The sequence below is a fragment of the Octodon degus genome, unplaced genomic scaffold (assembly GCF_000260255.1).
Source record: "Octodon degus isolate 3935 unplaced genomic scaffold, OctDeg1.0 scaffold00017, whole genome shotgun sequence".
In the NCBI taxonomy this organism is placed as follows: domain Eukaryota; kingdom Metazoa; phylum Chordata; class Mammalia; order Rodentia; family Octodontidae; genus Octodon; species Octodon degus.
The window spans coordinates 3,722,149-3,736,951 of NW_004524593.1; the positions used below are offsets into that span (position 1 = coordinate 3,722,149).

Genomic DNA, 14,803 nt, shown 5'->3' on the forward strand with positions numbered 1-14,803 from the left:
TTTATATGGAAATTACTAATAAACCACGCATATTCCCACATTCTGCCTTTCTTTCAAAACAATTAGCTCTAAGGCAATGGGAATATAGTTCAGCAGAGTAGCATCTGCCTGGCAAGAGTGAGGGCCTGACTTCAATTCCTGGTAGCCCCCACAAGAAACCCCAAAACAATAAGCTCTTATTTTAGAATTATGTAAGATATGACATTCATGGTAGCTGAGGATGAGAAGCAATCATAGATATTGAAGAGATGAAGCATTTAATACGTATTGTTAAATTCTTCATTTACCAAAAAAAAAAAAAAAAAAAAAAATTCTTCATTTACCTTATAGTCAAGTATTATTCTTACTGTAGGGTATGATAAAAAGTAAGATAGCAAAAGTTGTCATCTCCATAACATCTTTTCATTCAGAGATTTCACATTTACTAATTCCCAGTGTCCTGGTCAGACATATTATAGGAGGAAACTAAGGTACAGAGTGAACAGCTCAAGGTCACTTGATAAATCAATAACAGACCTGAAAAAGGATATGCATTTTAGTGCTTGAGTCTTGTTCTAAACCATACCTTCCTCATAAAATGTTTCTTCCATTAAAAGTGTTTCTAAACATTATTTTTAACTGTAAATAACAAATGATTAAATAGCGTTTAATGAACTTAAACACTCATAAAATAGAAATGTGCTCATTTTGTTTCAATCAGGTTCTAGTTTCATTTGTTAGAACATTACTAAATTCTACAGTTGCAGGGAATGTCATTGTCTACACTTCCCCACACACTTCTATTTTTCATAGTTTTTTAGTCCTTAAAGCTTCTGCCCTACAATGCAGCCACCTTAAGGAACAGAACAAATGTGTTACTGAACATCAGCGAAATAACTGAAACCAAAACTAGGCATGCAGTGCAGTGTACTATAAATGAGTACTATTCTTATGTGGCAACACAGCCATCACTAGTCTAGTCAGAATTAAAATGATAATAAACCAAGAGAGTACCATAGTGTACTTTAATGGTTATCACATAAAATTACTATGCAAAAGGAAAATTTACATGCAAAGAACTATGTAAAATTTACAGAATTCTTTAGAAGCCTAACTTCCACACTTCATTGTTTTAAGCTCTCAATTTCTGACAATACTTTTGACTTTAGAACAAGAATCATTCATTTTAAGTAGAATTTACCAAGGTTTGAGAATCTTTTAATATTTTTTAAATTTATTTATTTTGGAAAGGGTCTCACTGTGTAGCCCAGGCTGGCCTCAGCAGCTATCCTCCTGCCTCAGCCTCCTCAGTGCTGTGATTACAGGTATGTGCCACCATGCCCAGGCTTAAAAGCGTTTAAATAAAGCCTTGCCTTATCACGTGCTGAATTTCAATCAGTGAAGCCCACGGGCTTTTTTCTAAGTGCCTACCTGCGCATTGGCTTTCCTTCCATGCACCATGTAAAGCGCCTCTTACCACACTCTAAAGCCGAACCTAAAACAATAGAAAAACAGTAACTTAATAAAGGCTATTTCGGATATTTCCAGCAACAATTTTTATAATTATTTCACTCATCTCATCAGCAATCAAGTATTTTATATTCTAATACACCACAGGTCTTTGGTATGCACAGGCAGCACGGAATCTAGTCCTTTGAAATGACTGCCTTATCAAGTTATAGCATGTACAGTACAAATTCTCTGTGATGAACGTGATCACTAAGTATACCTAAAATGTACCGATAAAGACTGATTAAAAAAACAAAAATGACTACTCTTCATGCTAAAACCGATTACACGTGAAGGAGAGGGAAGGTGCACTAAATAGTTTGATTACTCGGTCGGTCTTATATCTTTTCAAAAGTGCTTGGAGGTATTAAGACCTGGTCACCAAGTGTATTTAAAAGCAATCACCTGCCTGGCAGAGCAAGGTCCTGAGTTCGATTCCCAGTACCAACAAAACAAGAACAAACAACGAAAAACCACCCCCAACAATAAAAGCAATCACCTGATACCCAGGGCAGCACTAATCTAACGGACAGGATAAGGGAATACATTGGTTTTGGAACCAATCTTAAGGTTAACTCGTGCGAAAGTGACAGGAGCAGGAGGCGGTATCTGACTTTCCAAACCAGCAACTCCGCTTCCGAGCGCCCGAGAGCCGGGTAGTAAGGCTCCAGACTACCACCCGCCACGAGTCCTGCCTTTAGTCCCCGAGAAACACTGCTCACCACCCACTCGGCAGGATCCCGCCAGGTTTCCAGGGTTAAGCGCGACGCAAAAGTAACCTACTTCCTCCTCCCAAATTCCAGGAGCTGCCGGGCAAGACAGCTCCTCAGCACCTACCCCGGCTCCAGGACAGGGCGCAGTCTGGCTCCCCGCAAGGCCCGGCCCTGGAGCCCCAAAAGCCTCATTTCTGCGCCTGACAGGCGACCGACAAAGCACTGCCCTGACCTCATCCGACAGCCCCATAACTTGGAATTACTCATTTGCAAAGAGAGACTTGGGGCGCTGCCTTCTGCCCATGGCTGTGGGCAGCTCACTTACGGGCTCTGCCACTTTCTTCTCTGCAGCTGCCTCCTCTGCCTCCTCCGCCCTCTCTCCTCTCCTCTCAGCCTCCGCCTCTGCCGGCGCTACCGCAAGCAGGATGCAGCTCTTGGAGCTATTTCCTTACCCTGCAACCGCCCCTAGCCAGACGCCGGAAGTGGTCCTACTCCTAAATCCTTCCGGCCAAAACCTACACCTTCCCAGCTAGCCGTTCCGGCGGGGCTCCGGAAACAGCCGCGCCCCTTGCGGGGCATCCCGGTAACCTTAATGAACTACTTGTCCTCAGATCTAACTTCTTGATCATTATTAGAGGATGATCACTTAAGTTTACTGATGAACTGGCAATATTTAAATACGGAAACTTCTTTTCTTCCTTTCTGCCCACTACCAACAAAGGTAACAGAAAGATGGGAATAGTTACGACAAAGCAAGAATTTTGATTTGTGTGTAAATGGTACGGCTCCTTCTGGCTCAGGGTTGGCCTTGATTGTGGACTGAATTATCGACGCATGCGTACGTGGGTCTGACATATATCTATCAGGACCTGCCTAGGTGGAGGGGCTGAGGATACCCAGGCAAGTCAGGAAAGGACCTGACTGTCCAGATTTCCCACAATAGAGTTTTCAAGCAGCCAATATTTTATCCCAGACTCCACATAAATGCCAGCTTGCCACTTTGGCTTGGTCTTCACCACCAGACTTTTACCCGTTTTTATTTTTTATTAGTATATGTTTACAGTACATAATGGTCATGTTCCTCTTGGGAGTTGGCATATGTACACAACACATTTCAATTCTTCTTTCAATCCCCCTCCCCACTCCCTCCACCACTAGGTCTCCTAAACATTTGCAAAAGATTTATCTCCTTAATTCTTATTATCTATTATTTATCTTGCTCTTTATTGTTTTTTTGGGGGTGTCTCCTATAAGAGAAACCATTTGATGTTTAAACTCATGTGTCTGATTTATTTCACTCAACATTATGGGGTCAAGTTGCATCCATTTTTCTTCAAATAATTCAGGTTTATCTTTATTTATGACAGAGTAGTACTCCATTGTGCATAAATACCTTATTTTCTTTACCCATTTATGTGGGCTCACTTTAGTGTTGGGCAAAAACTATTTTTTCCAATCCATTCTTTTTACTCCAGATTTTCCCATAGCACATAGCCACCTGATTCTTTATTATATATTTACATATGAATGTAAAGTGAGGAAATATCAGAGATACAAGTGTAAAGAGAGGAAATATCAAGAAAAGCCTTCTTTCTTTCTTTTTTTGCGGAACTGGGGATTGAACTCAGGCCCTTGTGCTTGCCAGGGAAGCGCTTATTCTACTGAGCCATCTCCCCGGCCCCAAGACTGATTTCTTGATGTCTATATTCTAAGCTATCAGTCAGATTTTCTTTAGTTGCTCTTGACATTGAATTTATTTGTCTTGCCCTGTTGTTTCTGAAGGGGAAAGAATACCTTTTTGCAATAAGATCGTGATTGGAACCGAATAGTCTTTAGATCCAGACAATCAGAGTTTCAAAATCTATCCTATGACTGACTACCTTCAGGACTGTGGCTATATACATGTGTAAGTGTATATACATGCAATATACAGAAGCAGTAAAATTTCTTTTCTATGTTTTGAAACTGTAAAAATAGGGCTGAGAAGATAGCTCAGCGGTCTAAGCACCTGCCTGGCAAGCGTAGAGGCCCAGGTTTGATCCCCAGCAGCGCCTGCCAAGCAGGCCTTGCTCCAGGCACACCAAATTGGCTACTGAAACTGGGTGTGGTGGGGCACATCTGTAATCCCAGCACTGGGGAGGCTGAAGCAGGAGGATCACTATGAGTCCGAGCTGCCTAGTGAGACCCTATACCAAATACATTAATTTTTTTTAAAAAAAACCTTGTATAAATGGCACTAAAGTAATGCATTGTTCTGTAATTTGATTTTTCCATCAATGGTTTGCAAGATTTGTCCTGCTGATCAACGAAGGTCCAATTCACCACAGACTTACTGAATCAGAAACTTTGTGGAAAGCCATTACCTGTGTTTTAACATATTATCCAGGTAGCTATAAGGCATTAAAGTTTGAGAACCACTGCACTAATTTCTTTTCAATGTATAGTATTCCATTATAAGACTGTACCACAGATTTTAAAAATGCATTATCCTACTGTAGAGGCCAAGCTTGCTGTAACTACAGCCATCATGGTTGTAACTACCACTCTGCCCACCATCTGACTCTAGCACGTAGCAAAGACCCTGTAAGACGAAGTCATTAGGGAGTCAGCTGAGCATGTTATGCTGGCCGCTGATGCCAAGATGGTCTCTTAACTGATGTTTATGAATAGCTTTTGAAAGAGGCTAGGTACATTCCGGCCGGGCTGTTGCCCCTCTTGGTCTAGTTTAGCATATTATGTCTCAGTCATTTTCTTATTGCAAAGATATAACTGATACCTTCAATTTAAAGGAGAGAATGTTTATTTTGACTCTCAGTTTGGTCCACATTCTGCTGGCTCCAAGGCAATACAGCATGGCAGAGGGGCACAGCAGAGGATAAGTACCTTCATGGCACGGTGGCTGGAAACAGAGCAAGGGAGAAGGGAGGGAGACATATCCTTCTAGGCCACGCCCCCAGTAGTCCACCTGTTCTGATCAGGTATCGCCTCCCAACATCACACTTAGCTATAAACTTTTCAGCAGACTAATTCATTGATGAGTATCATGCCTCCATGATTATCTCCTAAGCGCCCCACCTGTGGGCATATGAAACTTTTTGGGGATATCTAGATATAAACCACACCAGCATATAAACCCCTTCCATCTTCTTTGGCGTGAAACATCCTCCTGCCATGCTACAACTCAAGGTACTCCCATAAGTCCCTAATAAAGCACACACTGTATAGTCTGAGACCCCTCTCCTTTTCTTTCCCAGCACCTTTCACCCTGGTGGGCTTTTCTCATTCGTCAGGATTGGGATTAGACAAAATACCTATAGATGTGTATTTTTTAAAAAAATTTTTTGGTGGAACTGGGGATTGAACTCAGACCCTCGCATTTGCCAGGGAAGCACTTATTCTACTGAGCCATCTCCCTGGCCCCCTTAGATGGGTATTTTGCCTTTTTCTGGATTGCCCATTATGACAGTGCTACACTGCAAACATGTTAAGTTCTTGCATGTTCCTCCTTTTGTCACTCTATAAGAGCTTCTCTAGGATATGCCCTGAGGAATAAAATTGCTGAGTATGCTAACCACAGCTTTAACTTTTTACTACAGGTAGCACTAGTCAAACTGTTCTCCAAAGTGATTGTTTTAATAACAACAGATACTTAATACAGCATGTTATATGACTCAATATTCATACCACATCTCTCTTTTTAAAAATGTATTTGGTTGTTACAGGGTCTCACTATGCAGCTCAGACTCATAGTGATGCTCCTGTTTTTCAGCCTCATCAGCGCTAGATTACGGGTGTATGCCACTACGCCGGGACTCTGTGGCTGGCTCAGCCTGCCCTAGGGATGGGGCTGGCAGGGCATGTGGTGCTGGGATCCAACCACAGTTCCTGTACTTGCCTAAGCAGGCACTTTAGTCTGCTGAGCTATCTTGTCAGCCCTATACCATGTCTCTTGAGGAAGGACCTATTTTTTTTCTTATTTATTTTTTATTTTTTAGTACAGGGTCTACAGGGTCTCACTATGTAGATCAAGCCTCTTAGTGATTCGCCTGTATTCAGCCTCTCAAGAGCTAGGATTACAGGCACACACCACGATGCCCAGTCTCAATCACTGTCTCAGTGCGCCCTGGGGGTGGGTCTGGCACAGCATGCTGGGTTTCGAACCTCCGAGGAAGGACTTTTTTTTTTGTGGTACCAGGGATTGAACTCAGGACCTTGAACTTGCCAGGCAAGCACTTATTCCACTGAGCTATCTCCCCAGCCCCTGGAAGGCCCTATTTGGATCTTTCAGATTTTATAGAAGGCACAGCATATTATACAACTTGGCAAAAGTCGGTTGTTTCTGGGAAACACCTATCTGTAATAAACAGTGACCACAAAGCAGAGGCAGGACTTGGTGCCATGGACAATCACTCTATAGCTAGTGTCATGTTTCCTCTTCTAGAGGAAGGGTTGGAGAGTTCCTACTGGTCTATTTATTACCATACATGGTGTTCCCCAGCTTTGAGATTTGCCTTGTCAATCTGATAGATATAAAATAGCTAAGATTACTATTGAAACATTTTTTATATGTGAAGCCAGCATTGTTCTCCTTGTGTGAAGTGCCTATAATAAAATATAGATTCTTTCCAGATATGAAATGTAGTGTAATTATTTATAGTTATAAATTATAATGGGAATAGTATAACAATGTTAAGAAATAATGCTAACCAAAGTTTGATTTTTAAACTGCAGGCTAGGATAAGAGCAGTCCCTTCTATTTTTGTAAATCTGTGATTCACTCTCCAGCCCACAACAACCTGGCTTGTGCTTCTGCTACTCTATTTCTTTTTAGAGTGGAGCAGCTCAGTGTGAATCAATTTCTATTTATGTTAAGGCCTAGAGAACTCTGTTTAGCAATATGCATATGGTGAACCTGGCATTTGCAACATTGACAGGATTACTATCATCTTAATAAAATTATAACTTTGGGGGATTTAATTTCTAGTTGAAATTCCTAAACTTGTACACCTAAAATTGATTTTACTTTGATTGGATGTGAGACAGTGGCAACAGCCAAATAATTTTGGGTTTTTTAAAGCTTAACTCATAGTATTTCAATCAGAAATTACATCTTGTTTGTCCTGTCTTGTGGGATTTTCATTGTTGAGGAGACAGACATAAGATTAAACCATGAATCATATAATTGTTTAATTATAATTGGTATATAATTAAAAATGACCAACTGGGTGCTAAGAAAACATTTAGCAGGCACCCATGTCTGGTTTAGTGGGTAAGGAAGGGCAACTTTAGAGCTATCCCTCAGTGTTCTGCCCATGCACTAGGTCCCTTCTGCTCATGGCCGTTTCCCTTTCTGTCTTGGGAGTTCACCAACAGCAGCATCTGCTATTCAGATAGTCCAGTCCCCAGAACCATAAGGTCAATAAGCTTCTTTTCTTTATAAAGTAACAGCCTTAGGTACTTTGGTATCAAAGCATAAGACAGGTGCTATAGTGGAAAACACTCTAACGGCCTCTGAAAGACCAGGGTACCAGCGCTGACTCTGTGTTCTCAAGGAAACATATGGTTATTCTAGGTAATCCTCAGTTTTCTCATCTATAAGATGAAATTCAAATCCTTACCAATCTCTGAATCAAGAATTACTAGTTATATGCAACTGCTCTGTGGAAAACTGTAAAACATTCCTGAAAGAAGAAAAAGTAGATGGTGAAAAATACATGAAATATATTCTGTGTTCTTGGATAAGACTGGTTAAGAGAATTAGTCCATGTTTCTGGATAAGATGCATCAATTCCGTAAACATAACAGTGCCTCTGTATCAGTTCATTTTCTGTTCATGTGACAAAATGCTTGAAGCTGGGGAATGTAAAAGGAAAAGAGTCTGGGAGGCTGGAGGTCCCATGTTGGGCATCCCCTGTTGAGGTCTTGGTGAGTGCACTGAGGCTTTGGTGAGGGCCTTATGTACATGCAAAAGGGATAAAAGGTACAATAGGAAAACAGATTTAGGGCCATGCTTGCACTTTTGACAACTCCCTCTTGAGAAAACAAGCTCACTCTTTAAGGTTAGCATTAAAGCCTTTCAATGGTGATGACTTGTGACCTAATTACCTTTTCCTAGGCCTGACCTCCTGAAGATTCCACCACCTTTCAATAGCAGCACATTGAGAACGAACTGAAGACCCAATTTCTAACACCTGAATTTGGAGGGACACACCCAAACCATATCCAAACCATAGCAGCCCATAAATTAATTTGTAAGTTTAATGTAACCCAAGGCCCTTAGTCCATTTGTGCTGCTATAACGAAATATCTTAAGCTAAATAATTTGTAAACAACAGAAATTTATTTCCTCACAGTTCTTGAGGCTGCGAAGCTCAAGATCAAGGTACCAGAATTTGGTGTCTAAAGAAAGCTGCTCTCTCTTTCCAAGACGCCACCTTAATGCTGAATCCTCTGAGAAGCCTGTGATGTAAGGTCAAGAACATACAGCTTTGAACTTCAGGGCCTTTTATAAAGAGCTAATCCTAATCAGGAAGGCAGAGCTTGTGTGGCTTAATCACCTTCCCACAATCACACCAAATAATCTTGCATGGGAGATGAAGTTTCAACATGATTTGGGAGGGGACACCACCACTCAAATCACAGCATCAAATCATATCAACATCACAGTTTTTACAGAAGTAGATAAGCTGATTATGAAATTCATGTGGAAGAGCAGACAAATGAGAGCACAGAGAAATACGCTAAAAATAGAAGCAGCAGAAAAGGGGTAACCTCAGGAGATGTCAAAACATGTTATAAAATCTCTATAATTAAGCTGTGGTTTTAACCTATGAACAAATAGAGCAGGGCAGGAAATACAGAAATAGACCTAAGAACGTTTCAAAATTTAGTACTGAATTAAGGTGATATCTCAAACCAATGGGGTAAAATACAAATTGTCTTATAAATATTGCTGATACAACTACAGAAAAAATAATATTGGGACTTATTCTTTATTCCACATAGAGAAATAGACTCCATTTGAAGTCCTTATGGGAAATTCAAAGGGCTGGGTGGTCCTTTGAGTTGTTACAAATTGAGATAAGAGGGGTGAGACCTTATGCCCTGTAATGACCAAATGTATCAAGAATCTAAATATTAATAAAGAAGCATAAAAATAGTATAAAATTTGCATATATTTCTTAAGAATGGAGAAACATTTAGCTGACTATAACACAATTTAGAAGAAAAAGACTGATAAATTTAACTGCATAAAGTATTTTTCATGGGTGATAAACCAAATAAAAAGCAAATATGATTAGAAAAAAATTCTATCTATGGCCGGCCAAATAGCTCAGCAGATTAAAGAGCCTGCAATCAGGTGCAGGGCCTACGGGTTTGATCCCTGGGCCTGCAGTGCCGGCCCTGTCCCTGGGGCACACTGAGATGGCAATTGAGACTGGGCATGGTGGCGTGTGCCTGTAATCCCAGCTCTTGGGAGGCTGTAAACAGGTGGATCACTACAAGTTCGATCTAGCAGTGAGACCCTGAACACTCTGTAGACCCTTCCCTAAAAAATACAAAAAAAATTATAGCATAAAAGTTCATAATGTAATATAAATGGCTCCTAAAAGTGGAGAAAAAATATATTAACTGGGCAAAATATATGATTAGATAATTCACTGAACAATAGAATGCTCTTAATCATTTGAAAATGCATTAAATCTTCCTCTTAAGCTAAACACAAATTATAGCTATATTGAGACACACTTCTCACCTATCCAGTAGGAAAAAATAAAAATTGGAAAACCTGCTTTGCCAGCATGACTGTGGGAAGAAGGCACGTTCATCTTGTGGGCTGGCTTGCATGCAAGAATAGCGGGTCTTCTATGGAAGGAGACTTGGCAAGATTTAGTTAAGTTATATTTGCACCTGTTCTTTGATCTAGTAATTTTTTTTGTTACCTAGCAATTCTGTACCTCAAGTTATATACCAGTGAATCACTGCAGAATTCTTCATAATAGCAAAAAATGTAAACAACCCAGAAGCCTCTCAATTGGGGACTGATAAAATAAACTATAGGATACTCATATAATAAAGGCTTGGGCCTATAAGAAGAAACGAGGATGGTCTCAACAATTTTATGGCATACTACTCAGCTATTTTGTTAAGTGATGAAAGCTAAATGTTCAATCAGTTTTTCACCACTAGAATGAAATACTTGAAATAATTCACTTAAAAAGAGAACAGTTTCCTTTTGGTTCACAGTTTTGGGACTTCCAGTCCATGGTTGATTGGGCCTATGTTTTTTGAGCCTGTGGTGGGGAGCACATCATGGCAGGTGTCTGTATTGGGGCAAAACTGCTCCCATAGATTCAGTAAGCAAAGAGAAGGGCAGCACAAGCAGGTGATCCCAAAACCTGCTTCGGGGTACGACGTCAGTGATGTCAGGACCTCCCAAAGGTCCCACCTCCCAGGACTGTAGCTTCTCCTGGGGATCCAGATTTTAATACATGGACACTTGGGGGATAGCCAACATTCAAACAATAGTGCCCGGTGAAGAGTTTATAGCATTCTAACTTTAAGAAAGGCCTAAAAATAGAATATGTGAGTGTAGATATGGATTTACTTATATTTAACATTTTTATTCACATATTTTAAAATGGAAAACTATCTGAACAGCTAATTTGAAGACAACAACATGCAATATAACAACTATTGTTGAATTCTTATTATCTTGTTTAGTGAAATTCTGTATCTTTTTTTTCTTTACTATTTTTTATTCTTTTTAAAAAATAAAAATAAAAAAAATTTTAAAAACTAAATGAAGAATTAATATAAATGATGAACTGTAGGGGAAAGGAGGAACCAGATTAGAAAGGTTAAGTATGGAAGTAATATTTCTTTGAAAGTATTTATATTTCTTTACTAAAAATTGCAAGGAAAACATTTTTAGTTAAGTAAAATTATCTGTTAGGCAACATTATTTTTTATTTTAATAAAATTAAAGGCATTTTATTTAAATGTATTTAACAATTTTAAAATGAATTTTTTTTTCCAGCACCGAGGATTGAAGATATCTTTTGAGAGGTTGAGAATGATTAATTTGGCAATTAAATAGTAAGCATGAAAATCATTACCTTGGTAAATAAACAAATAAATAAGGCTTTTTTTTTTTTGTAAGTAGAGGGTAGAAAGAGCTGAGGACCAGGTACATTAGTTAAATGTAAGTATAGCAGAATCTCTTCGAGTTCTTATACTAGGGAAACTATATGATATTTACACATGTGGGTCTGGTTTAATTCACTTATGAGTATATCTTCAAGTGGCATCTACTTAAATATAAAGGTTTTGAGTTTATCATTCTTTATAGCTGAGTAATACTCCATTGTGTAAAAATACCACATCTTTTTCATCCATTCCTCAGGTGACTGACATCTTGGTTGTTTCCAAGATTTGGCTATCACAAATTGTGCTCCTATAAAAAGAAACTGCTTCAAGAGACTGTGATCTATCTTCCTTCCTTCCTTTTGCGGTACCGGGGATTGAACTCAGGATCTTGCACTTGCTAGGCAAGTGCTTATTCTACTGAGCTATCTCCCCAGCCCTAGCAGAATCTCAAAGAAGATTAAATTCTGAATACTGGCAAGTCTGCAATGCTAAGAGGAAGGTGCTGATTGGGAAAGAATGGGACCTTAACATCCAGATGTGGATATCTCAGATTTAGACTCCACAATCTTCAGTCCCCAAAGTTCCTGAACTCTTCAAACCTCACTGATGCCCTTCCTGTGTTCTGCTCCTTCTCCACTACCAGGTGAGCAGCTTTGCTCCATTGTGCCTTCCACATGATGCTTCTGCACTGGAGCTCTTTACCATGCAGGGCACCCTCTGAAACCCTAAACCAAAGGATTATTTCTTCCTTCAAGTTGTGCAAGTCAGTCTCAGCAATGGCAAAACTGACCAATACAGTCACGAAACTTTCTGGTCTTCAGATCTTTGTGATCCTTATAAACATTTACGTGGTTTGCAATCTTAGCATTTCTCGGTTGGCTTCTTTATACTTTAGTTCTTCCCTAGTTGTGTTGTAGACCTTAGATTTCTGAATCAAGAGGGCTCTAGTTTTCAAATTCTTTCTGTTCCTATAACTAGATAGTTGGCACTTGTGAGGGGTCAGGAAATGTTCCTTGTAGGTGACAATGACCATAACCACAGGAGAAAGAACTCCAGCAACCAGAAATCAAGCTGTGTGTTATAACTACAATCATTAGTAGTTTTTAGAATGCATCCTCATATTACAGAAAATGCTTCCATTTAAAAGCCAAAGACTAAAATGGCCCCCAAGCAACGTGCATACCTTATTTATGCATTTTATTTAAAAAACTGCAATATAGTCATAAAAAATGAAGAAGAAACCCACGTTCCACCCTCTGAACGTACTGATTTTGATAACTGTGATCACTTTCAGTTCCTGTTTGTCTTCCAGCAGCGGGGGCAGCGCGCCGCCTCGCTGCAACCTTGACCTTCGCGCGCAACCGGAACTTCTGCGCCCGGGGGGCGGGGCTGCCGCCTGGTCCCTCTGTCGCCATGGTAACCGCTGAAGCTAAGCCCACGGAGCGGTGAGTCGGGGTCCTGGCGCTGAGGGCCTGGATGGGCGCTGGGTGGCTTGGGGCTGGGCAGACAGCCATCTCCTTTTAAGGCGGCCTGGGCGGGACGGTGGGGGCGTGGGTTCCAAACGCAGCGTCCTCAGCCTCTGCGTCCCATGGAACATGAGCTCTGAGTACCCGTCTGTACCCTGCGGGCGGCCTCGAGGGACCCGGAGGTCCCGAGGATGTGGGCCCAGAGCCCTCCCCCTCCCCCCACGCCTATGGCCTCCCCATCGGACCACCGCTTCACACAGCGCGGCAGACACTCAGTCCTGCTGCCCAGGCCTTTCCATTGTGCAACCCTGGGTGCCCAGTGCTGCAGGAGTTGGGGTGAAGACTCTCCTAGGGCTGGAACTTATCCTTAAGAGATGACATTAAGATAAATAATAACAATAATATATAATAATAAAAATACATAATAGTAATAGGACTTGCTTTTAAAGACCTTTCAGGATCGACTTCCTTGATCACAACTTCGGGCTTTCTTACCCACCTTCTTGCCTGATTGCCTGTTGTTTATGCGGTTCTCATTGTTTGGATTTTCTTTTTTGGATGACTTCCACCTTGTCTTTGAGGCCAAGGCAGGAAGATCTAAGTTCAAATCCAGTCTGGGCAGGTTAGCAACTTAGCAAACGCTTGGCAAAAAAAAAAAAAAAAAAAGAAAAAAGAAAAAGGGGGTGGGGTGGGAGAAGGGCAGGGGAAGTAGCTCCCCGCCAGCCAAGGGCTTGGATTCAGTCCTTAGTGCAGCAAAAAACAGACTCCGTCCACTCTTAGACGTCAGAGGTGGCACCTCTCCTGGGAAGAAGCCCTTCTGGAACCTCCGCACCTTGAGTGTGAGTAGATGTCTTTACTCTCGAAGCCCTCTGCCAATCATCCTGTATGGCTTACGCACTCCTTATTGCTGAGGTCCTCCTAGGCCTTTGGGACAGGGACCTTGACCTATATGATTCTTTCCTTCCTAGGACCTTGCCAGGCTCAGAAGTGTTCACGCTGGCAGTTAAAAGGCTCTGGATTTGTCACCCACTCAGGGAGTAAGGCCACAAGGCCTGCGTCCTCACTTCAGAAAAGTATGAAGTGCTGTTACTTGCTATAATGAGTATGTTGGGATTACAACTGCGCCTTCCTAGTCTGCTCCCTGCAGGGCTGCAGCCTTGCCCCTTCCTTCCTGCCTATGCTTGTTCTCTGTGGAACTTGTGTCATATTAGCAGGGTAATAGTTTTATTTCATGTTATTGGTGGGTTCAGAGAAAGAAAATTATTTTTGTCCGAAACTCATCCAGTTTCTTCCATGAGCCCTGGTTTATTGACTATTAAGATAGAAATAATACGGATGTCCATTTGGGTTTTTGTTTTGTTGTTGTTGAGGAATTTTAATGGGTAATAAATGAAGTTTGAAACAAAATGAAGGTTCTTTAAGATGAATCCTGGGTAAAAGAAAAATAAGGAATGGTAAGAAAGAAATTTAAAAATTTACTCAATTTTTAAAAATGTACAGATAAAGTTCAATGTCTTCATTTATATCTACATTGGGAATGACTAATACAGTTATCATTTTTTGTGGTGAGAACATTTCATTATCATGTCCACTTGGTTTTAAAGTTAAACTCAACTGATTTACTGACTTCTTCAGCTATTTTGATTTCTATCTTATACAAATGCTTAGGTTCTTAGCCAACTTCTCCAATTCTCTTCTTGAGATAGTGCCCTGGATATATGGGATGTGGAGGGCTCATGAAATCACTTATGGGGCAGTGCTTGGTTCCTTTCACCATCTCTGTGTTCTGGGGCAGCATCCCAGCTATAGTGGGTGCTCTTCGCCCATACAGCATCCTTGGCTCTCAGCATTCTTGGTTGGAAAGTTTGATCAGCAGTTGCACTGGGCTCCTGCGTGGCTTCCCTTCAGTCCTGGCTTGACAGTTGCTGGGCAGTTCTCCCTCCTGCAGGGCCTTCTGGCCTGACTATGACACCTGGGTGGAGCAGG

The 14,803-nt window shown here is 41.0% G+C and overlaps 2 protein-coding genes across 4 annotated transcripts in view; one reads left to right on the forward strand and one right to left on the reverse strand.

Moving 5' to 3' along the window:
• Window positions 1–2,660, reverse strand: part of Klhl20 (kelch like family member 20) — a 52,338-nt gene extending 49,678 nt beyond the window's left edge. The window contains exons 1-2 of one of the 3 annotated variants that reach the window (XM_023710380.1): window positions 2,654–2,660; window positions 1,411–1,474 (exon numbers count right to left, since the gene is read on the reverse strand). In XM_023710380.1, coding sequence (XP_023566148.1) covers window positions 1,411–1,433 — 23 coding nt within the window. In that variant the 5' untranslated portion in view covers window positions 1,434–1,474; window positions 2,654–2,660. The other 2 variants (XM_023710378.1, XM_023710379.1) reach the window with 2 other exon arrangements.
• A 10,074-nt stretch (window positions 2,661–12,734) lies between these two features.
• Ankrd45 (ankyrin repeat domain 45) overlaps window positions 12,735–14,803 on the forward strand; it is a 76,606-nt gene continuing 74,537 nt past the window's right edge. The window contains exon 1 of the mRNA XM_023710320.1: window positions 12,735–12,796. The gene's annotated coding sequence lies outside the window, so the exon portion shown is untranslated. The remainder of the gene's footprint in view (window positions 12,797–14,803) is intronic.